The sequence below is a fragment of the Rhagoletis pomonella genome, unplaced genomic scaffold, assembly GCF_013731165.1.
Source record: "Rhagoletis pomonella isolate Grant_MI unplaced genomic scaffold, Rhpom_1.0 Rhpom_scaffold_00003, whole genome shotgun sequence".
Taxonomy (NCBI): domain Eukaryota; kingdom Metazoa; phylum Arthropoda; class Insecta; order Diptera; family Tephritidae; genus Rhagoletis; species Rhagoletis pomonella.
In genome coordinates this window covers 92,482,136-92,507,074 of record NW_023458557.1, presented here as the reverse complement: position 1 = coordinate 92,507,074, position 24,939 = coordinate 92,482,136, and the positions used below count along the sequence as shown (strand labels likewise).

The 24,939-nt window shown below is 34.6% G+C and overlaps 2 protein-coding genes across 2 annotated transcripts in view; one reads left to right on the top strand and one right to left on the bottom strand.

Annotated features, from left to right (window-relative positions):
* LOC118736419 (lachesin) overlaps positions 1–24,939 on the top strand; it is a 144,533-nt gene that overhangs the window by 64,940 nt on the left and 54,654 nt on the right. The window lies entirely within an intron of this gene.
* On the bottom strand, positions 10,418–12,556 carry LOC118735802 (nickel/cobalt efflux system RcnA-like). Its single transcript, XM_036465768.1, has 2 exons — positions 12,418–12,556; positions 10,418–10,742 (listed from the first exon to the last, which is right to left on the bottom strand). Exons 1-2 carry the CDS (start codon positions 12,469–12,471, stop codon positions 10,572–10,574), a joined length of 225 nt encoding a protein of 74 aa, XP_036321661.1. The 5' UTR covers positions 12,472–12,556; the 3' UTR covers positions 10,418–10,571.

Below are 24,939 nucleotides of genomic sequence, written 5' to 3'. Positions count from 1 at the left end.
TGATGAAATTTTTTTTGAATCTTCCTAAATTTTGAACGTTTTAATTGATATGGTTTTGATTAAATAGAAACATAACAAAAAATAAAAATAAAAAAATTAGTTCGAACAGCATTACGAATATTTAAGAAAAAGCAACACGTGGTCAGTTGTTTGAGTCACTGTATACCATACCAGCCTCTGTATCGAACGTACATACATATTATGTATTTATATTCGCATTCTCTTTCGAATCCGTATTCGTTTTCTCGTTCGTATTCGCATTGGTTTGCTTTTGCTTTCGTACTCGTATTCGTAATTGTATTCGAATACGCATTCATGCACGCAATCGTATTCGTTTTAGATGCACATACCAGATCGAAAAAAAAATAAAATTTTTATTATTGGATAGCTACAAAAATCGAACACCGTGACCAGAGAAAACCCTGTCTCGCCTGCAACTCGGCCCCTTACCACCCGAATAATTCCGCACATTTTCCACATCTTTTATGCTACAAAGCTACTTTTTTTCGCTGTTTTGATAAATTTTGCCGCTCGGTTGTTTGTGTTATGTCCACTGCCATTTTGCATAGTTTGTTTGTCAAGCACGTTGCAGTGCTTTGTCAGTTGTGGGATAGCAAAACACAAAAAAAAAACAAGCAAAAATAAAAAAAACAACTGTTAAATGTTTTTGTTGCTATTCGCTGTTGGTAGTGTTGTAACTATTGTTGTTACTGTTGTACGTAGAACATATGTCAAACTGTTGCGCTATGCCCTTCTTGATGCCTGCAACGTTTTGCAGTCCAACTGCGTACACATTTGCATATTGTTAAAAGTGGAAAGGAGCGAGAGGAAGATGAACAAAATAAAAATCAGACACAGCGGACTTTTGTACAGATTTATGTTGCGACGCATAGCGAAAACAACCTAAAATAGGGCGCAAAAAAAAAATGGAAAAACTAAACAAAAATATGAACGAGACATTTTGCTGGCGACGCAAATGGCTTGCGTACACACGCATGGTTGGTTTTGTGTGTGTGTGTGTGTGTGTGTGTGTGTGTGTGGCCATTTATGCTCAACATATGCCACTATTTGTCACAGAGATTTTTTTTTACCAAAACTTTTTTCCACTATCATTTCTCCAAATATGCATGTGGTACGCACACACACACACACACACGTTTATGTAATCGCAGCTACCGCAGCTAGTGGCTGATGTGTCAACTTCTCCCAAAACCGGAACTTGTGTAAATACTGTCATTTCCGCTGGCTTTCACTGCACACAAATGCACAAACGGGCATACATTCACATTTCTATTTTCACTTTGTTGTCTGTCCATTGCTGTCTGTTGCAATTGCACACTTGGCATCTTCATCTCCATTTCCATTTCCATATACTCTTCAAAATGTTGTTTTCGCATTTGTAGTTTGGTTGTTGTTGTTGTTGTTGTTGTTGTTGCTATTATATGTCAAGTTATAGCCATCTATTGCTGTTGGCGTCAAGCATTTTTGACAGTTGTTATTCAAATATTTGCCATTTGTGTGAAATTCGCGCGTAATCGAAAAAGTTTTATAATTTAGAAGTTACTAAATGCAGATTTATAGAAGCGTGCAAGTTTACATACGTAGTTACATATATACACACATAAATATTACCTGTATATACGTACATAGTTATGAACTTTAATCTCAGCGGTTTCAATGCGACTCCAAAATTATTCGTGCACACACATTGGTTGGTCACAGGGAGCAATTATTTTTCATAAATACATCCAAAAGTTGGCCAGTTTATTAATTTATGAGGTAAAAAAAAAAAAAAATCCCTGCAAAATAATGCTGACTAATGTGTGCCAAAATAATTGGCTCTGACATTGTTTTAGCCAGTTATTGTTTTCAACTTTAGCTCTTCATAATAAAGTTGTCAGCAAAAAAATTTACGAACGAATTGAAAAGTCATTAGAGGCCCTTGGTCACAAATAAAATTCGAGTTTTGAAGATAAATACACAGAACTGAGCTGATTTACGTAAACGGACTGTGTTTAAAAATTACGGCTTGAATGGTCCATTTAACATTTTTTTTTGTAATAAAAAATAAAAAATAAGTAAAAAACTGAAATACGTAAAAAAGAGAAATTAAAACAAGTAATTTTTAAGCAAAAAACAAAACCGACTTCAACTCTCATATACAAATTTTAGATTGTCGTTAATTTCTTCATTATGCAATAATCGGGTTTAAACCAAATTAGTTTGGTACCACCTGTGAAGTAACACCTTTGCTTTAAAAAAAAAAGAATTATTGAAATCGGCTAGTGTGGTTCAAAGTTATGCGGTAACATACCTACAAAAAAAAAATATACCGATATCCTCTTTTTTGTGAAGTCGGATAAAAATTTAAATATTTCCTTTTTTTCTAACAATTTTAAGAAAAATGGTTTACAATTTTTTGTCAACTAAAAATTAATAAAAATAGCAACAAAACGTCTAAAATTAAAAAGAAAGATACAAAATGAAGTTGTAGGTTTGAATATACTAAAAAATGAAAAAAGAACGGAAAAAATAATAACAATATTTAAAAAAAAAAAAGATTTTAAATGTTTCAATATTTGAAATTTTTTTTTAAATTTAAGAATTCTTTTTCTAAAACTGAAATAAACTACAAAAATTAAAAACTGAAAAAACTGTTAACATAAATTGCTGTTTGTTAGGTAAACAACAACTTTTTTCTGAAATTAAAAATATTAACAACTAAATAAACCAGAGATAAAAAGATTAAAAAACCAAAAATCATCCATATTTAAAGAATATTTAAAATTTTGAAATCTGTGAAAAATTATTTTTTCTTAAAAAATTAAAAAGTTAAAAAAAATATATTAAAATATAACAAATAAAGTAAATATTTTAAAAAAGCAGTACATTGAAAAATTAAAAAATACAGAATATTTCAAATTCACCAATTTAAAAAAAAAAAAATTTCTAAAAAACGTTAAGATTTTTTTTAACTGAAATAAATAACAAAAACTAAAAGCAAAAAAAAATATAAATTTATATTATTTCACTTTTTAGTATAAGAAGGAAAAAGTTAAAAAAAGCTAAAAAGATTTAAAAACTAAAAAAAAGCAAATCCAAAAATCATCAAAAATTACAGAAGATCTGAATTTCTTTAATCTTTTAGAAATTAGTTTTTCTTCAAAAACGTGTTTGAGAAAACAAAATTAAAAAAACTGGAAGGTCATATAATTAGAAAAAAAAAAAATCTTCAAGTAAAACAAAAAACAAGAAACAGCTGAAATGTTTAAAAAATTCAATCACTATTTCAAAAAAAAAAAGCTTATTAAAAAAAATGTTTTTTTGTTTAATTTCAAGAAAAATTGCTTTTTTCGTGCTTTTGGAATTAAAGAGAAAAATCTAAAAGTAGCAAAATTCAATTAGTTCTTTTTAGAAAATTACAAGCTAAAAAAGACGAAAAAATTAATAAAAAAAATGTTCAGAAAACATTACGGAATATTTGAAATTTTTTAAGATTCGGATTAAACTTTTTTTTTTTAAAGTTTTAAGGTGAAATATTTTCGAAAAGACATGCTTTGAAAACCTGATACAAACGACAAAACTAAAAAAAACAAGCGGCATAGGAATATTTAGGGCTAAATAAACTTATGTATTTAAATAAATGTAAAGCATTTAAAAAAGCTGACAATTTTAAAAACGAAAAAAAAAACAAAAACCAATAATCATCACAAGCATCGTTAGCAATTTTTACTTTTGGAAATTGAAAATTGTACAAAAAAGTGCGGCATTTAGCCTTGCTTTTTTTACTTTTAATTTTAGACATTTACCAGTATTTCAGTTTTTCAGAAATCTTTTTCTTTAAAATTTTTTTTTGATATTTTTCTAATTTTTGAAAAATTTGTTTTTGTCTAGAAATGTTTTTCGAAATAAAATTAAAAAACTGGAATAGTTAAGAAAAGAAGAAGAAAAAATCTGAAATCAAATTAATTAAATAGCAAAGGTTTAAATTATGCCTTTAAGTAAACAAATATTTTTTGTTTAAAGTGATAATAATAAACAATAAAGTTATAATGAGCCACAGGAAGTTCAAAAGCGCTAAACGGTGCATAAATCTGTCTGAAAATTACTAAAAGTTGAAAGATGAGTGTTCCAGATAAGGTCCAAACTTCAGAAATGCCTGCCAATGCCAGTGCCGTTGAAGCTCATAGCCTTGGAGCTGATTGTGGTAATTGTGCAATGAAAATAATTTTCATAAAAACCATTCGGAAATTTTTTAAGTGGCGTTAAAGTATTATAATTTTTGTGTGTTTAACGCTCTCTCAACACATCCTTTCTTATCCGAAGTTCTCATAATTGCTCCCATTCTTTTAAAATTTTAAATAGTCATATCAACTTTGCATTATTCACCGTAGGACAACTAAAGTTAAAAACTCGTTCGATTTGTAAATCAAACTGTGCGCAAAGCTAAAAATTCAATTGCGAACAATTCATTTAGCGACACGACAATGTAATACAAATAGATAATTTAGCTAGCCACTGCGAGAATATCACACAGATTTGTGTAAAATCGCCGCATGCTGGCTTGGCACAGCATGGAATACAGCAAGAGATGTAGATACAAAAGATGAAACAAAAATTTTTAAAAAATAGAACTTAAGCTTCTTTGAGAAGAGGATGTTAATTTCATACCCAGCACACTTATTAGCAGCAGTGTTGCACGATTGGGATAGTCGCGCAGATTTGTACATTTTTTATATTGGGCTATTGGTACAAAATAAAAATAAAAAGTACAACAACTTTTTTTGTAGTCACACGATTGGTACAATATAGCGTATTTCTATTGAAAAATTTGAGCAAATTGTTTTTCGTGATTGGGATAAAGAAAAATATTTGTGTATTTCCACAATTGAGATACAATTTGCATCAAATTTTGCGCAAATGCCCAATCGTGTGGCACTGCCTTTAGAGTCTCTAACAGCAAACATCTACGCTGTACGAATTTTGGATATAAGGTTACAGATTTCGTTTTATGTTTGCAAGGTTACGTTACGTCATTATGCTTTATTATTTTACTATAACATGACATTACATCGCACAGTGGTTCAAAACTGGAATTTAATTTCCGTAATTCATTAGAGCCTTCATTTTTCAACCAATTTGAAAAAGAAAAATTTTATTTTTTAATGAAAGCTTATAAAAATTTTAATTTCTAAAAACTGAAAATAAAATAATTCTGGTGAAAATTTATTTATGACATTTAAATTTTTTTTTTGTGAACCTTACACACGTTTTCAACTAGTTTTTGTTATGTAACACTTATTTCCTTACACATGAGGATAGATTTTCATAAAAATTTTAATTTTTTATAACATTTAAAATTTCTTTTTGTGATTTTTTTTTTTGGAGACCTACAAAAATGTTATTGAACAATTTTCACCAAAATTATTATTTTTTTTTTTAAGTTTTGGGTATTCAGTTGCAAGTGGTTAAGAGTTCGCGTCAATTTTTACTCCAATGAATTATGAAAACTACAAATTTTAATGTCTGGTTAACACTAGCAACAACTTGACAAACATCATTAACGACGTTATTGACTCCCTGTTATTGGTTATGGAGTCGATAAAGATGTTTGGCGTGCAGCTAGTGTTAATCAGACATTGGGAAACCAGCCCCTGGTTAGATTAGGACAAATTGGATTAGTTTAGTTGGTGTAAGTCCAGTTCATTTGTTTAAGGCAAGAGTGCCCGAAAAAGTTGCTCCCTATTATCCACTTGCTATTTAAATCATAAATCAATAGAAACGAGTTGTGTTGGGTATACAAAAAAAATCCCAAAGTGATAAAAACTTTGTGAAGATATATCGACGTTGGACATTCAAAACAACTCCAGACTACAACGGAAACATCAAAACAACAAAAGAGAAATAAAACAGATTTCAGCAAAGTAAAATGAATTATTTTCAAAAGGGCAACATGCATAAGTTACAGCTGAATGCAAGAGTATGTGCAGATGCCAGCAAAAAAAAAAAACCAAAAAAAAAAAACGGTCACCCAAACACCGTAATTTAGCACTTTAGTTAAGATGGACGTCATGGCGGGGCGTACATGGCACTGGAGTAAAACTTATACAATGTAAAAACAATAAATGAGAACAAATGAAAAAAATCAAGGAGAAGTGCCAAACAAAAGAGAAATGCATAAAAATGTTAGAGAATTGTGAGTAAAAAAAAACACACATTCACAATACTGTAAAACAGCGAAAACGATGGCGCCACTTGGCGGCATTGTGGGCGGATGTGAAGTAGTGCAAAAAATGAGTTGCAACAAAAAAGCTACACAAGCGTGTGAGTAGTTGTGCATATATATAATTTAATACGGCAAATGAGAATCAGGAAAAAGCTTAGAAAAAACGCATGGAAAAGTGAAAAGAGATTTAATGAAAATTGCATTGCAGCTCAGCCAAACGGTTGAGCAGAGTGTAGCGCACAGCAGCAGCGGCACCCAAGCAAAGTTCAGCGTAGAAAAAATGTAGTAAATGGGATGAGGAAGCGGCGAAAGACGTAGCAAAACTTCATAAGCAAAAAAAAACAAAAAAAAACTCCCTCTACTTTTTCGCTTACAGGCGGCATCCACTCTACTGCTGTGTCCTTGCGCATCCCCCTGCGTAGATAATCAAATCAGCTTAATGCAAGATAAGAGCAAATTAGAAAAGAAGTGCGAAAAAATAACACTGGAAAAACGAAAATGGTTAAACTTTAACAAGCTGCAGCAGGGACTAATTATGAGCGCTCATAAATCAGTTGATAATTTGCAAAAGTTAAGCTGCGCACTTTGCTTTGCTTTGCTTTGCTTGCTTGCTTGCTTGCTCTGACGCACCTAAAGTGGAATTTAATTGCAATTCAGCACAGGCAACGACTATTCAATTTACAAGTCAATTGGCTGTGTGCAAACTGGGTTTATATTGGTATTGGAGTATTGGTAATCTATTCAGCGCGTATCTTTATGATTCTTGCCCCTTAAGTGGTGTTGTGTTATTGGCCCATTCAGCGGATTAGCGCTGCTTTTTTTGTTCTGTGATATTTTCATTATTGAATTGGCTTAATTAGTTAGACGATAATAAGATGAGCGTTCTTATAAGCTGCTAATTGGTTTAATGAAGCTAAAATAAAGAGAGTACGTACGCTGATTCAATGAGCCGGAAAATATTTAGCTTATGATTTTAATAGGTATCATTGAGTATTGTGTGTAGTAAATGTACAAGAATTGCATTATTTTGAAATGAATTGATTTCATACTTGGGCCATTAAGATTCGTTTATTTCGACTTATTTGAAAATCTCTGAGGAGTATAATGACGCTGATAATTTAGAGCAAATTATATATGTAAGATAGTTCATAATTACAGCATTTCGTAAATAAATTGGCCACTACAATTTGCAATACCTTTTGAATTAAACATCAAAAATTATTTATAGTTTTGCATTCATTTCACTTAAGCTACTTATGCAAGTATAATAGTTAATTTCCACCAAGCCCGAACTGCAGTTTATGCCTATTGGACAAAAGCAGATTACAACTCGAAGGGAGGAATTGCTCATACCTAAGCACAAGCAAACGAAAGGAAAAAAAGCTCAAATAAAGAAACAAACCTTGTCGATCAAATCTCGTTAAAATTATTGTATTTTGTCTGAGCTCTTAACAGCAGTTAAGCGTTTGTTGGAAATGGGCTATAACTCGAGTGTAAGTCGGAATGTATGTAGGAAATGGGTGCTCGCAAGAGGCCAAATATTAAGGTCCACCCCAGTATATCACCTATGCGATACTAGAGGTGGAAAAACATCGACGGGACTATCGATCGTTTGTGTTTACAAAAAATACTATCGATATTTTAAAACTATCGTTTCTACCGGTTGTAGAGTAAGAACAACAAGTAAATTGCCAGTAGTGGGAAAGCATTCTTAAATAGTGAGTGCAACGATGGGTATTGGTGACTCTTACATGCGTGAGGACGTCTTAGTAACACTTAGTTTTCATCTGTGTATACCACAAAAAAAAAAAAAAAAATCTGCAGTTTGGAAATATTTTTCGAAATCTAAAGAAAATCCATCTATAGCGATTTGTTCTTTTTGTAAAAATAAGTTCAAATCGGGGGCCGAAAATAAAAGATATTCGTCTTTCAACGTTATAAAAGACCGTGCAAAATATTGCCGTAGAACAAGAATCCCAGATACTTTTTATTTTTCTAGCTTTTTTGAAAAAAGTCCAATAATAACTGAAAAATCCGGAGCTTTTTGTTTTATTTAGATTTTATTGTTTTAATAAGAAAACTATTTTTTAATTTAATTTCATTTTTATGTAAGTATTTATATTACGGAACAGTACTGCCAGGTTTAAGTGTTTTTTGCTGTAACGCTTAGAAAACTTTCTGCTAAAAGACGGAGAGAATAACGCTAAGGCCTACTTGCTAGCATGGAGCTCGAAGTGTTTTCAATTAAAAATGCTACAGTTTGCCTATTTTTTTTATTAACAAACATAACATCATCATAAAGACATGTTACTTTTTAAGAAAGATGAAGTAAACAATCCACTCAGATGCGTCTGATTTCGGTATAGGACCAGTGTTGACCCAGAGCAGGTTCCTGAATAAGAATGAGAAAAATTAGTCGACAACAGAGAATGAGTGACCAGCGGTCCTGTGGGTGGCAGAGAAATTGCTACTGTTGAGGGCGCTATTCCTTGGTTTGGGTTAATAATTTGAAGGACCTATGCGGTAGGTTGGCGCGTTGGGCTTTAATGTGGCAGCATTACGATATTGAGATCGTCAACCGGAAGGGCAAGGAACATGTGGTTCCGGATATGTTGTCCAGAAGTGTACCGATTGTTTCTGAAGTTTCTACTAGTGACCTTTGCTTGTGGAAAATGATTCGGTCTGTTGAAAACGAAGCCTTGTCATACCCAGCGTGAAGAGTAGAAGGCGGCTGCCTTTACAAGTTCGTTAGGCCGAAGTTCCCCTCTATTTATGGAAATTCATCGGATTGGAAAAAGGTTCTAGGGTGAGAGGAGGAGAAGAAATGGAGGTTTTGAAGAAATGCCATGATGATCCGTTGGCAGGTGTGAGGAATTGTAAAGTTTGTCAGCAAGTTAAGCCTGATAATTCATAGCCAGCTGATGAGGTTTCAGGAGCCATGCCATATTTTGTCAACTTTGGTAGGAAGATGGCGTTGGAAAGGAGCAGGGAATAATTGATTAATTGGGAGATCAGGAAAGGAAATATTGCCAGGAGCGAGCGAGGAAGCTCGAAGATATTAGGCAATTTGTAAGGTCCAGGTTAGAAGAGGCCAGTGGAAAGTTAGCAAAGCAATATAACCTTAGGAGGAGAAACGTGCAATGCCAGGAGACCTAGTTTGAAGGAAGAATTTGGTATTGTCAGATGCAGCAAATTTCTTTGCGGCGAAGTTGGCGCCGAAATACATAGGAACTTTTCGTAGTGAAAAGGAATGCGTTGCCATGGACGTACGCAGGTCGGGATAAAGGGACATGGAATGTAAAGGGGTTAAGTCCATACAGGGATAGATAGGTTGGTTGGAAAAAGAAAGCGAGCTTTCCTTATAAGGAGGAGGGGTGGGGTTGTCGCGTACTGGCCGCAACGGAATATTCTTTTGTTACCCCTTCGTTTTATTTACATATTTCCTGCCACTCCAACCGATAGAAGTGATGTCTACCGTCACTTAATTGTACGAAACAGGTATTTGTCTGTGGAGCGCCAGCGCAAAGGAGAAAAGTCACCGTTAGGGTCACCGCCACAAAGCGGTGCCGACCTAAAGAAAGAAAGTAGGAATGAGATGACGCAAAAGACCGTAACAGGGGTGTAGCCATGGTGTTGTTTGCGCGCGCCTAGAACAATCGGCCCGGACACTCCAACGGTCTGCTTACCGGTGGGTAGGTTGCAGCCTGGCTCGCAACTGCGTGCTGGGGTAAAACCAAGCGAGCATTGAGTTAGGCAACATCCTTACTGCGAGCGCGAGGGCTTTTGTTTTTAGTGGAGTGCAAAGTTGAAAAAAAGTAACTGTAGTAGGTTCCAGCGAGGCCATTGGGTTGCAGTACCGTAAAGAAATAATTTGGAGGAGCGGCGTCAGTCGAGGTATAGTGAAGTCAGTACCGAATTTGGGAACCATATTACCATGGAGCACTACTGCGGTCTGAACTCCCACCGACCGCCGATAAGTATCAGTTCTGTGCGTTTGCGTTCAGGCGATATGATTGTCGGTAGGCGTCCTCTTACTGTGTTTTCCTACCCGATCCTTTTTAGCCACTTTTGAAACAAATAGTTAGCTCGCGAAACTTTTGCTGCACCAATGAACTTATCTTAATTCATTATAGTATATCTCTAACTTGATCTTCAAGAAAATCTCACTTAATAGAATCCAAAATATAGGACTATTTTTTCGAGCTTGCTACATTTATTTATGTTTACTAAAGTGGTCAACAACATACTGCAACTTAAATCATCCTGCATTACAGACTGATTATTCCGGAGTATGTGCTTCGTCCTTCTTTTCTTCCGAAGATGAACTGGTTCTCTTCGAACTATCCTATTCCTCTGAAGTATCGCCACTGTGGTGTCCAGCTTCGCCACTGTGGTGGTGTCCAGCTTCGCCACTGTGGTGTTCGTGCTCATGTTCGTGCTCATGTTCATGCTCATGTTCGTGCTCATGTTCGTGCAATGCATCACTGGCGTGTTCATCATGTTGGGCAGCAACCAACTGGAATAGAGAAGTGGAGATATTTTAAGGGGGTTTCAAAAATACATATTTATATGCATCAATGAAAGGATAATTTATAAAATTTTTAAATCAGTAAATAAATCGCGGGTTGGAATACTCAATTTTTTATGAGCCTTGCTTTTAATGTTCACGTGAAATTATGTAATTCGTCAAAATCCTCGTTATGAATATTTTGCAAAAAATCCTACTTTTAGAAGATTAATTATATATTAGTGGCGAAAATATAAATAGGCAAGAGACATTTTAGCATTCTATGGCTATTTCTCTTTCGATTATTTTATGTTTATTACTTTTTTATGAAAGTGTAGGCTCGTTAGATAACAAAAACCATGTAAGTCAAAATTTAAAACTATTGAAAATTTGAAAAATTCGACAAAGTTGCATACAAATTTTGAGCTTTTTAATTAGATTTCTTATTTAGAAATACTCTGAATAAGCAGTTTTGTAGCCCATTCAATTTTAGTGCGACAGTGTGCAAGTTTAGGAGCTAGAACTTACCGCTGATTTTTTGAAATTTTTTTTTGAAGTTGTTGCTAATTTTCTCCATACGAAATAATTGTCGAACAGACTTTGTATGGAAGAAAATGCGTTAACAAAAATATTACCACAAAGCGACGGTAAGTCTTACAAAACTACATACCAAAAAAAAATCTTAAAAATTTGTATCAAAGAATTAAGATTTTTATAAAACTTTGATTTAAATGTTTGTTTTTTTTAGAGTAAGCATAAAAAATAATAGACATTTTTTAAACAAGAAAAAGTAGCCAAAACTTGTTTCTGTTGTAAATTTTTAAATATGTATGTAAATATATTTGTATTTGAAAAAAATTGTTAACGGAAAGTTTAATAATTAGATGATATTTCTTCGACTTAAGACTTTTTTGATTTTTTCAATATATATTTTTTTTTATTTCAAATATTCTGTAATGTTTCCAGGTATGAATATTAATCCGAAAATTTTACTTTTCACTTCCAGTTCTGTTAAAAAACGTTTTTCAAAAATATTTTTAATTTTTTTCAATTCGATTTTTTTTTTTATATTTGAAACAAAGGTGAATAGGGTTTATTTCAAAAAGTGTGTCGATATTTTTTTAAACAAAATTTAAAAAAATTTAAATATTTCGCGTTAAAACTTTTTTAATATATAAAAAAAATTTTAATATTCAGTAATATTTTAAAATTTTAGGTATGAATATTTTCCGAAAATCTTACTTTTCAATTCGAATTCTGTTAGAATTTTTGTTTAATATCTAAATTTAGTTTTTTCAGTTCGTTTTAATAATTTTTTTTTTTACTTTTCCATTCGAGATTTGTTAGAAAATGTTTTTAAAAATAATTTTAATGTATTTATATTTGTATTTGAGAAAAAATTCTGTAAATATTTTATAAGGCAAATCTTAAAGAGTGGATAATATATCTATTGACTTAAAACTCTTTCAACATTTTTTTTATTTGTAATATTCAGTAAAATGTTAAGATTCTAGTATGAATATGCTCCGCAAATCTAACTTTTCACTTCGAATTCTATTAGAATTTTTTTTTTTTATATGTGTGAATTTTTTTTTATTAAATTTTTCTAATTTTTGAGAAAAAATAATGGTTAATTTTATTTAACTTTGTTTTAGATTTTTTTTTTTTTACTTTAAAAAATTACCTGCAAAACCAGCAGGGTGCACAAAACGACCAACATTGCGCTGTATTTAGCCATTTTTCTTTGAAGTGCTAGTTTTTGTTTTGAAATTTAGAACCGTTTTTAGCGAAAGCTGGAATAGTACTGCTTGAATAGACCTTAACTGACCGCTTATATAGTTCATGCTCTGATCAAAAAAGTTCTCAACACCTACTCTCAACCCTACATATTCGTAGTTATCATAATTATTTATTAATTACCCAACGCTTACACTTTAAATTGGTCACAGCGCACTTTTCTCAATTCCCAGCATATCCATATAATTATTTTAACATCTTCCATAAAGTAAAGCTTTCGCCACTGCTTACTCGTAAAAACATTCAAACAAACCAAATAATAAGTTAGCTATAAAATATTCCAAGTTAAATTATGACCGCAACAAATTAACATTTTAGTGCTACTTGCAAATACACAACAACAATTTTTGCGCTCGTCAATTGCAAATTAATCCCCTGTCAGCGTGTAATTATTTTGTTACTCCCGATTAGTGCAGTTAGCTAATTAAATATCGCCAGGGAATTTGAAGCAGTTAAGAGTTGGAATTAGAATTCCGTTGAAGCTACTAGAGCTTAACTGGCGTCTACATGTGTTAACAAGTGTTAAGGAGAACAGTGTTGTCGTACACGTTACATATAGAGTTATAGGTGATATCCATAACAAGTTTTGTGCTACGAAGTAATAGTATCTAGTACTTACTACTAAAAATATGCGAGAGAATTTTATTTATTCAATTTAGCAGAATAACAATTGCATCTTCTCGCCTCTGGCTAATACTATGTCTCATACAGCGCCAGTTTGATTCCGATTGACGGCTGAGACAGTTAACATCAGTTCATTGAATATTCATACGATTTATTTATTTCGTATGTGTTTAATTATACTCAACTACAATTGTTCAATTGCAAATTTGATTTGTGTAAACTGAAATTATCTCGCATTGATGACTAATATCTATTTAGTTAAGTGCGATTTAAGGTCATAAAAGTACCTCGTGCTTTTAGTTTTATGCATTTTTGCAACGCTCAGAGTGAGATTTGAGACGGATTTTTAAATTTTGTATACCCTTTTCAGCAAAAGGTACTTGCATTTTCCGCTGACTGTAATTTTCATTATGCAAATTCTCTAAAACTGATTTTGGATATGAAGGTGCAGACAGCAAGAATTAATTATTCTCTAAAACCAAAAGGGCTCATTAAACCAAAAGGATTCCTTTAAAGTAGAGGGCTGATTTCATTAATGAATTTTCTCCACGCATTATGGAAATCAGTCCTCTACTTTACTTGTTCTATTATTTCGAAACGGGTTGCCATCTGATACAAAATTTATTTCAAATTATTTAATAAGTTAAATCAGCTATTACAATATGAGAAGCGAGGAGCGTTGCTACCTGTTTAAAAATCAAGTTCAAATTAAATAAAGGCAAGTAGAGAATTGAAATATTTCTCACGATATGGGTGTCAGACGAAAGAAGTTGTTGTTTAAAAATATTTTGGAAGGTTGCCACCTGTTTAAAAAGTTAAATTCAATGTACGCGGTATCTTAAATAAATTACTCTAATTTATGGATACAAATCAAAATGGCTGTGAAACAAATTTTTGTCTAAACTACATGCAGGAGATTTGCCTACTAAATTCTATTTGAATTAATAGAACTAGATCATTTAAATCGCAGTATAGTTGTTAGCTTTAGTTTTAAACTATTTTTAAAATGGTTGCCACCTGTTTACAAAGGTAAACTCAATGTATACAATAGGTTAAATGAATTACTACAATATGGATTTTTTTTTCCAAACTGCATGTAGAAGGTTTGCCACCTATTTAATAAATAAAGTTCTATGTACGTATATATATATGGGTGTCAGATGGCAGAGGCTGTTGTTTGAAAATATTTTGGAGGGTTGCCAGCTGTTTACGAAGTTAAGTTCAATGTGGGAACATAGGTTAAATAGTTTACTTCAACAAACTTGTTCCTAATCTACATGGGGGAGAGTTGCCACCTATTTTAAAAACTAAATTCAACTTGAATTAAGATAATTAGATTAAGTAAAATGTAAAAGTAAAGACATCACAATACATATGGGTGTCATACGAACATTTTTTAACACGGTTTTACTTTTAAACTATTTTTTTACAAAGTTAAAGTCAATGTATACAACGGGTTAAAAGGAATTAATAATTTAACTTATTGATATCAATTCAAATAGCAGTTGCATTGATTGAGGTAGTTGCAATAACCGAATCACAAAAAAGTTCAGTCTTAAAAGTGAATTCAACCGGCCAACAAAAGAAAAATAATATTGTTCGCGGTAAGACAAAACAAAAGTATTAATTTTGTTCAGTTGAAAATCATTTATATGTACATACATATGTATATCAAAGTGATATAAGTGTCTTGGTTAATTTGTTTGGAAAAATTTTAAAATGTTCGTTTGTATTTTCTTTGGAGATACATATTTGTCGACGGTCGACTCTCTCAACTCCTAAAGCCAATTGAAGGCAACAATTAAACGCAATAAGACATTATTTATAGAAAGTTGCGTTTACTGAGGCACAATTTTTTAAAAAATTGCCATTACTGAGTCCCTAATGGTAAACTGTTTTAAGGGACATCTATGCCTTGATTTTGATCGACTTTGCAAAAAGCCGGTTATGCAAGGCCTCTTTCAATTGCCAAATGAATTTCATTTATACAAAAAATCATATATGTGTGGCATATTTAAAAGAATTTTAATAAAAAAATTTGAAAACAAATTATGTGGCAGCATGATTCTCTCACGTCTCTCTTTGCACTTAGAAATTTAACTTAGAAATCAAAAATCTAAGTTTCTGAGTGACGTTGTTTTTTTTTTTGGGTAACTAGTTACATACATGTGCTGCTCATTTGCCAGATATACAATTTTCAAGTCAAGTCAAGTCTGAGTCTAGCATAATTGAGCTTTCAGTGTTTTTGTTCTTCCCTATTTTTATTTATTTATTTATTTATTTTTTTTGAGGTTTGATTCGCCTTGCTAGAGATGCCATTCTGGCTAATTAAAACTCCAGATTAAAGAAAATAAAAAAAAATAAAAATGAAAAAAATTCAGTGCCTACTCGTATTATATTAGTTCACTCGAAGACCATTTAAGGTTTACATTTATTGATTTATTTTATCTACAGCAGCTGGGAATTCTTTCCAGCAAAAAGCCTCGGACGCCCGCAAAATGTCAGCACTTAATATTCGTACATATTTCCAGTACTTTTCAAGTTTTTGTATGCAAATTCGTCACTAGTTAGTATTACCCCATTGTTATTAGCCCATCGTTAAAATAATTTTTATTGAAAATATAACCGTTAAAGTAATTAATTTTGACATGAAAGCTGTTCAAGGGTTTTATTTATTTATTTACTATTTTTGATTGTAAGATTTTTCTCTCTTTAATTTTCCTTCGAACATTTAATATATATTTACTTAGTGGAATACATAAATACTATTGCAAATTGAGTAGTATTATGAAAAAGAGTTTGCAAAACGTAAACACTAGGCTTGGTGAGTGTAAACAAGTAAATTGACGAAAAAAGTATGCTAAACTTATAAAAAAATTTACTTTAAAAAATATGAGCTGTATTTACAACTAGAAAAGGGGTACTTTTTTCTGGTTTTATACCCGTATTGTAATCTTCTTCTCTTCTTCTTTTTTGGCGCGGTAACCGCCTAAGCAATTTTGGCCGAGTTCAGCAAAGCACGCCAGTCGTTTCTCCTCTGTGCCATCTGACGCCAATTGGAAACGCCAAGTGAAGCCAAGTCCTTCTCCACTTGATCTTTCCATCGCAGTGGGGGCCTCCCTCTTCCTCTGCTACCACCAACGGGTTCCGAGTTGAATACTTTCAGAGCTGGAGCGTCGGTGTCCATTCGAACGGCATGACCAAGCCAGCGGAGCCGCTGCATTTTAATTCGCTGCACTATGTCCATATCGTTGTAAAGCTCATACAGCTCATCGTTCCGTCGTCTGCGGTACTCGCCGTCGCCAACGCGTAAAGGCCCGTAACTCCTTCGCAAAATCTTTCTCTCAAACACGCCAAGAGCCGCCTCATCGGATGTTGTCATTGTCCACGCTTCTGCGCCATATACCAGCACGGACAGGATGAGTAACTTATAGAGCGCGGTTTTCGCTTCCTGAACTGCCTACTCAGTCCAAAGTAGCTTTTGTTGCCAAGAGTGATTCTGCGTTGGATTTCCATGCTGACATTATTATCGGTGTTAATGCTGGTTCCCAAGTAAACGAAATTCTCTACTTTCTCGAAATTGTAACTGTCAACAGTGACATGGGTGCCAAGGCGCGAATGTGCTGACTGTGTGTTTGATGACAGGAGATACTTCGTCTTGTCCTGGTTTACCACCAGACCCATTCGCTTAGCTTCCCTATCCAACGTGGAAAAGGCAGAACAGACTTCGCGGTTTTTGTTACCGATGATGTCGATGTCATCGGCATAAGCCAGCAATTGCATGCTCTTGTAGTAAGTTGTTCCTGAGCGGTTCAGTTCTGTAGCTCTTATTATCTTCTCCAACATCAGATTAAAGAAGTCACATGAAAGGGAGTCGCCCTGTCTGAAACCCCGCTTTGTGGCGAACGGCTCGGAGAGGTCTTTCCCAATTCTGACGGAGCTGGTGGTATTGCTCAACGTCATTTTACATAGCCGTATGAGTTTTGAGGGGATGCCAAATCCAGACATAGCGGCGTATAGGCAACTCCTTTTAGAGCTGTCAAAAGCGGCTTTAAAGTCGACAAATAGGTGGTGAGTGTCGATCCTTTTCTCGCGGGTCTTTTCCAAGATTTGGCGTATTGTGAATACCTATTCTATGGTGGATTTGCCAGGTCTAAAGCCACACTGATAAGGCCCAATCAGTTCATTGACGGTGGGTTTCAGTCTTTCACACAATACGCTCGATAAGATCTTGTAACCTATGCTTAGAAGGCTGATCCCACGGTAGTTGGCGCGAATGGCGGGGTCACCTTTCTTGTGGATTGGGCAGAGCACACTTAAATTCCAGTCGTCGGGCATGCGTTCATCTGACCATATTCTGCACAAGAGTTGATGCATGCACCTTATCAACTCCTCGCCACCGTACTTGAATAGCTCAGCTGGCAGGGTGTCAGCTCCAGCGGCTTTGTGGTTTTTCAGCTGCGTTATTGCTATACGTACCTCGTCATAATTAGGCGGTGGAACGTCGACTCCGTCATCATCGACTGCGGGCTCGGGTTCTTCTTCTCCACAATTTTCCGTGCTGCTACCATTAAGTAGGGCGGAAAAGTCTTCCCTCCATAATTTAAGTACGCTCTGGACTCACGTATTTCGGCCCTCCCTCTTCAGATCCCTATAGCGGTCCCATATAGCGCGCGTTGCGCCCGATCGCAGCGTGGCCCTTTACGCGGTATCTTTTTTCTCTGCAGCTTCCTGACAATCCCCATCGTACCAGTTGTTCTTTCGGGCTCGCTGAAATCCGTTAACTTCTTCGGCGGCGGTACTTAATGAGCGGTAAATGTGGTTCCACTGCTCGCATATGTCTGTTTATTGAAGAGTGCTCTCTGAGTGCAGGTGTGAGAGTCGAGTAGCGAAAGCTCTGGCTGTCTGCTGTGATTGCAGCTTTTCGACGTTAAGCTTTCCTTGCATATTTGGGCGCACATTTTTTGCTGCACAGACGCGGGTGCGTATCTTGGCTGCAACAAGATGGTGGTCCGAGTCGATGTTTGGGCCTCGGAGTATGCGTACGTCTAAAACAGTGCAAGCATGCCTTCCGTCTATCACAACATGATCGATTTGGTTTCTCGTTTTTTGATCCGGAGACAGCCACGTAGCCTGATGGATCTTTTTATGCTTGAACCTAGTACTGCATACTACCATGTTTCGGGCCCCGGCGAAGTAGATCAGCCTCAATCCATTGTCGGACGTTTCATCGTGGAGGCTGAATTTTCCGACGGTGATTCCAAAGATCCCTTACTTGCCCACCCTGGCATTGAAGTCTCCAAGCACGATTTTGATATCATGACGGGGGCAGCGCTCGTACGTGCGCTTCAAGCGCTCGTAGAAGAGATCCTTAGATGCCTCATCCTTCTCTTCCGTCGGGGCATGGGTGCAGATGAGCGAGATGTTGAAGAATCTCGGTTTGATGCGAATTGTGGCTAGACGCTCGTCCACCGGGGTGAACGACAGTACTCGGCGACGGTGTTCCTCTCCCACCACAAATCCATTTCCGAATTTGCGCTCCCTTACATGGCAGCTGTAGTAGACGTCGCACGGCCCCAGACATTGCTTGCCTTGCCCCGTCCAACGCATTTCTGGGATGGCGGTGATGTCAGCTTTTGTCCTTACGAGGACATCAACCAGCCGGACAGAGGCACCTTCCCCATTAAGGGTCCGGACATTCCAGGTACATGCCCTCAAATTGTAGTCCTTTACACCTTTGCCGTGGTCGTCATCATAAGGGGGGGGTCTCATCCGAGGCTTTGCCTTGCTTCTTCACTGGAAGTGGTTTTTACGCAGCGCACAACCCATTGCTGGGACGCGGGTGGTTCCGCAACCAAATACACGTTTATATAGCGAGCCGCTTGCTCCAAGCAGACGCCCGCTTGCAGCCGCACCTACTGGTAAACGGACGCTGCAGACTTCAGTGAGCCCTTAAACCGAATAAGTCGGAGTGGCCCCACCGAAGCTCCCTCTCTTTCTGCCGTGATCCAAGGCTCCACTCGGATTGGTTACCGCATCTCGCACATGGGTTGCTCACGTTGCCCAGAGTGCGCGAACGAGGACGCAAGAATCGGGATTGAGTATAGCCATGCAACTGTAACTGCATAACCAGCAAAACGCCTATACCCCATTGCACTCCCCCGTATTGTAATATTTCATTTATTTTATTAGTTTAATTAAACACAATTCTTCAAACAGGTGGCAGCCCTCATCAAAAAAATTTCTTTTTTAGTTTGATACCCATATTGATGTATTTAATTTATTTTATCAATTAAATTGAATTAAAATTTTCAAACATGTGGCAACCCCCAACAATATATTTTCGGCTGTAAGCCCTCTTAAACCGCTTTCTTTTGACAGCCATATTGCAATATTCACTTTATCTTACCAATTTACTTAAACTGCAGTTTTCAAACAGGTGGCAACTCTCTATTTTTTTTTTCTTCCTATATTTTAGTCTAGACCTCTAGCAATGTTTCGGTGAAAATTGCACTCAATTTAATGTATTAGCTTTCGAGTCATGCGCGTACAAACATACAGACGGACAGACAGACAAAAATTCAAACAATTTTTGGTTCGCCTTCTATTGCTCTAACGACGAACCTAATATTAATTTTTCGTTTAATAACTATAATATACAGACATCGACCTAATAAAATTTTATTAAATGTATAGAAGTGCTAAATATTTTGAAGCAGAGCTCAATTCTTATAAAGTTGTGTTAGCGAAAGAGCTACTTAATTATTTACATAATAATAGGTTACAAACTGAAATTGTACTTTTAATGTGCGAATCCACTTTTAATTTATGCCATTTGCCGATTTACTATTCACTTGATGCTCGTTTTATTGCACATGCCAGTGGTTTCCAAACAGACTGCATCGATAAAATAGTTAAAAACTAAAGACCACACACACACACACACAAATAGAACACAATTTATTTGCCAAATAGCGCACTCTTTTATCCATAAAATACACATGAAGCTAGACAAAAAAAAAAGTATTTATGTATACGCCAATGCAGTGAGAAACGTACTAGTCACAAAAGTCATTGCATTATTTGAATTTGTGCCTTTTTAATGCAGTTAAATGCAAATTTAATTTGTTTTCAACTCTATAGGTAGCGGTAGGAGCACCATGTCACACATACATATATACATTTATTAAAATTGTATTTATGCATACATATTTTAAGTGTATATATGTATATGTATGTAAGTAAATATATTTTTGCAATTTCTCGTGCATAAAATCCGCTTTGTGGCCAGTCTTTATAATCCTTGCTGTCGGCAATACATAGCACCCGTCCACCATATCGACAGCTGTGTTGAAATTGCTTGTTCGTGGGCGAAAATCCGGAAGGAAGACTATTAAAATTGCGTTAAAATGCGAACATGAACGGCATGTGAAGGGTGTAGCAATGAGTGAAGATACATACATACATACATATGTATGTATATGTACTACCGTGATGTGCTGGCATATTGGTGCCTCTACAGTTGCTGCCATAGAAATAAGAATGGTCTGGACTTTGTGAAATAATAGAATTTTGGGAAAAAATTAAAATGATATAAAAAGTGATTATAAGATGCAGTGAATTTTAGAAAATTGATATTATTATCCTTGTATATTCTTAGTAAAATCTAGATAGCTCTAATCTTCAGCATTTTATTTGCGGTGCAGAATGAAAATACAAAAAAAAAAAACGCAATAACGCCGCAATTATGGTTTAGTCCTTTCATTGACTGTACAGCTCAGATTGCCATTCCCTAAGAATAAAGTTCCATTAGTTCCTTTATAAATATATTTTTCGCTTTACAAATCTTTTGACTAATACCCGGCTATCGCTACCGCAACTGTCCACAGGAATTATAGGTAAGGTGACATTACTTTTCTGCATATTTTTACCTGGATGTGTTTTAATGTAAATTTCATAACTAAGAGTTCACTTAATATAATTTTTCTTTCTAAAACCTGGCATCGCTATTAAAAAAAGTGCCTATATTGCGTTTTCTGCATAAAAGCGTCTTAATTAATGCCCACATAGGTAGTTCCGAGCATAAGGATTTTATTTAATTTTTCTTTGCTAATTGCATTTGTTTAAAAAATTTTCTTACCACGTTTTCATAAATAAATTGGTAGGTGGCATCCCTATACCCAAGAATGCCCGAATTAAAACTTTCTTCATATACTTGAGAATGTACTAGTTCAATTTATTATTTATTTTAATTGATGGCAACCCTATTCAAAAGTTATTCTAGTTTAAAGCTTTAAACAATTATGATTTGATACCAAAAATGACTAATTCGTATCTTTTTATTATTATAAAGAGTAATAATTATAATATTTTTTAGCAGATTTTTATTTATTAGTATTGGCCCAGTGGTTCAAATTTAACCACTAAAATTGAGTTGAGTTGAGGTGGGTTAAAGTGAGTTCAGTTGAGGTGAGATTTGATAAGTTAAGGTGATTTCAGTGATGTGAGGTGATCCGAAATGAGTTGAGGTGATTTGCTTTGAACAACATAACATAAAATAACTTAACATAACATAAAATAACATAACACAACATAACATAACATATTGTAACGTAACATAATATAACACAACAATGCATTACATAACATAACATAGCACTAAATGATGTAACGTAACAAACCGTAACATATCATATCATAACATAATATAACATAACAGCATAACACAACAAACCATAATATAACATAATATACCACAACATAATGCAACATAACAAAATTTAACATAACAAACCATAACATATCTCATTCTTCAGTTTTATCTTTTCTTTGTCTATGACTTTCTCTATGCCTTGATGTTGCTACATACACAACTAGAGTGACCTACAGGTTTACGCCGCCTCTGAAAGGCAAATGGTTTTTATGAGAAGCCTTTTCATGGCAGAAATACACTCGAAAGTTTGCAATTACCTGCCGAGAGGCGAGCGGTGTAAGAAAAACTTTTTTTTTTTTAATTTAGATGTAGCCCGGACTGCGGATCGAACCCAGGCCTTACGGAGTGGTAGCATGCAGCTGTGACCACTCAGCTTAGCGTCTTAGCATTTTAATAATTTTAATACCTTTTTATACAGATGGCAACCATGCACCAACCAATTTTTGTCGACGAAATTTTACCGAAACTTTTTTGATCACTAAGTTTCTTTTATTTGTTTTATTAAATTCTTATATTTTCGAATAAAGCTGGCAACCCCATTTTTTAAATGCTTGAAATAAAGGCGTTTACTTACACATTTTTTGTAATAATTACTCATCTTAAAATATTTACGTTTAATTTTATTAGATATCTAATAATTATAAAATTTGGGCGGCAACCCTGAAATAACACATGAAATAATTATTACTAGCTACTCTCAAAATATTTTTCCTCTGTCGTCGGTTTCTCCTGGCACCAGTTTTCCTATATTTTAGTTAATATATATATGCGGGCGGTAACCCTATTAAAAAAATCGAATAACCTTTGTTTAAGTACTATTTATTTTTCTCATATTTTTTTTTATAAACGGCAACTCTTAAGGAATACTTTTGTGCTAAATCTTCCTCAAACCTATAAGACATCTGACCTTTGAATATCGTTTCTCTGGCAAAAGTAATTTTTATGTTTTGGCATAACAACATTCTCACTAAAATAATAAAATTTTCATAAAAGCGCAAAGTATAAAATATAGGTACATTTTTTAGATATAGAAAAATCCTTGGGTCGAGCCCATTAAAATTCCGACTTCACTTTTTGGACCACCCTAATGTACATACATAAATGAACGAGTATATTGATTACATTTCCAATATATAAATTTTAATATAGACGACAACCTTCTTTATAAATGATCCTCACCACAGATTCTTTTCAATACTTAACACACATGTATTTGATACGGTTAAATTTTTTGGTGGTTGGCAACCCTAAACGAATTTGTTCACATTTTCTCAAACATCGTTCTTTCGATACATGGTGACTCTGAATGCCAATGTATTGTGTTTTACTCAAATCACATATTTGATACGATACACTTTTAATATGTGGCAACTCTGAAAGAAATATTTTTTTAATAAATATTGCTCAAACCACGTTCATTTAAAAACTATAATAGTTTTCTGCCCATTAATAGATGGCAACCCTAAAAAATATATCTATTTATAAAATACTTTTGTACATATGCATCTTTTTTGAGACCGTATCACTTGATACTAATATAAAAAAAAAAAAAAATCTATAAATATTTTACATTCACCCATTTCGATGGCCACCACTGTATAAGCTTTAGTCACGCAATTTATAAATGTCAGCATTGCATTTAAATAAATGCTGAAAATGCAAAAATACATCCAGATCGAGCAGTCGCGCATGTAAGGCTTAAAAGCCTTCAACACTAAATAAGCAAAGCCGAGCACAGCAGATTTTTAGGCGCTGACGCCGGTAAATGACCATTTAACATGCGGCGCTTATGTACATAAATATTTTCAGCAATGCAATCGTTTTGCCACTAGCCATGCAAATATTTACGCAAATGTTGCACGCCACATTTTTGCTGCTTTTTGCTGTTAGTGTTAACTTTATTTTAGTGCTGCCATTGAGCGTATTGTATTGTTGGCTCAAAGCGCTGCCATAATGAGGCAATTTATTTAATTCAATTAATTTGATGACATTAAAAAGGATGTCAATGGGTGTAGAGTGTATGTATGTATATTTTTGGCAACCATTAACAAGCGGCAAGTGCATAAGTCAGCCAAATGGGTACCCTGAGAATGGTGGTGGCGTTGGTGTGGTGAGGCAAGGTGCAACCGCAAATGCAATTTTTCACGCCAAAGCACCGACTGCAAAGTTCCTATTATGTAGCTGTTTTTGGGCTTTAGAGTTGATAAATAAATTCACTACAAACACACAAAGTGTGCTTGCATTTTTTGCTACTTAGTGCTACCTCAATTCACATCAATAAATTATGTCCATTTAGAGTGCAAATAAATTCAACGCTTTATTTGTTACTAAATTTAGAACGCCCAACGTGAGTGTAAATAAATGCAAATGCACACACACACACACACACACACATGGACACAATCAAACAATCATTGCATCTGCACAAAAATAAATATTTTTCAGTCTCATCATTTGTGTAGTGATTAAATTTTGACTTTATAATTTCACTTTGCAACACAGCGTATTTGTATGGACTTTAAAGTGAAATTAATGGCTCTTTGTTAAGTGAAACAGTCTGGCTTTTTCTGTTGTTTTCTTTTTTGCTTCAAGTGCTCATTTCCTCAGCATGTCTTCATTAGCTCACTTTAGAGCACAAACGCACAAAATAACAACAGCAATAACAACAGCACAAGAGTATTTTTGTACATCAGCCATTAAGGCGTGCGTGTGGTGCAAAACTTTGGCAATAAAACGTTTAAACACGTCTCAGCAGACGACGATTGTCATTGCAGCTTGCAGCACTCCTCTCCGTTGCTCTCCGTTGTGATTTTACTACCCCAATTCGCCTTAATATTCGCATTTCCCTCATTTGCCTTAATCGCTTTTTGTGGCAGGCCCATTCCCCGTCACTTGGTTGTTGTGATCTTCGGTGGAAGTACTTAAAAGTGTAATAAAAAATATATTGCCTTGTACTCTTGGATCTGCTTGTATTATTTTATGTTCGAATGTTGGCCAACTTTTATGCTGCTGTTTCGCTATTTGTGCGTAGAAGCGATGAATTTTTGGCAAAGTTTTAAATTTTCAGGAAAT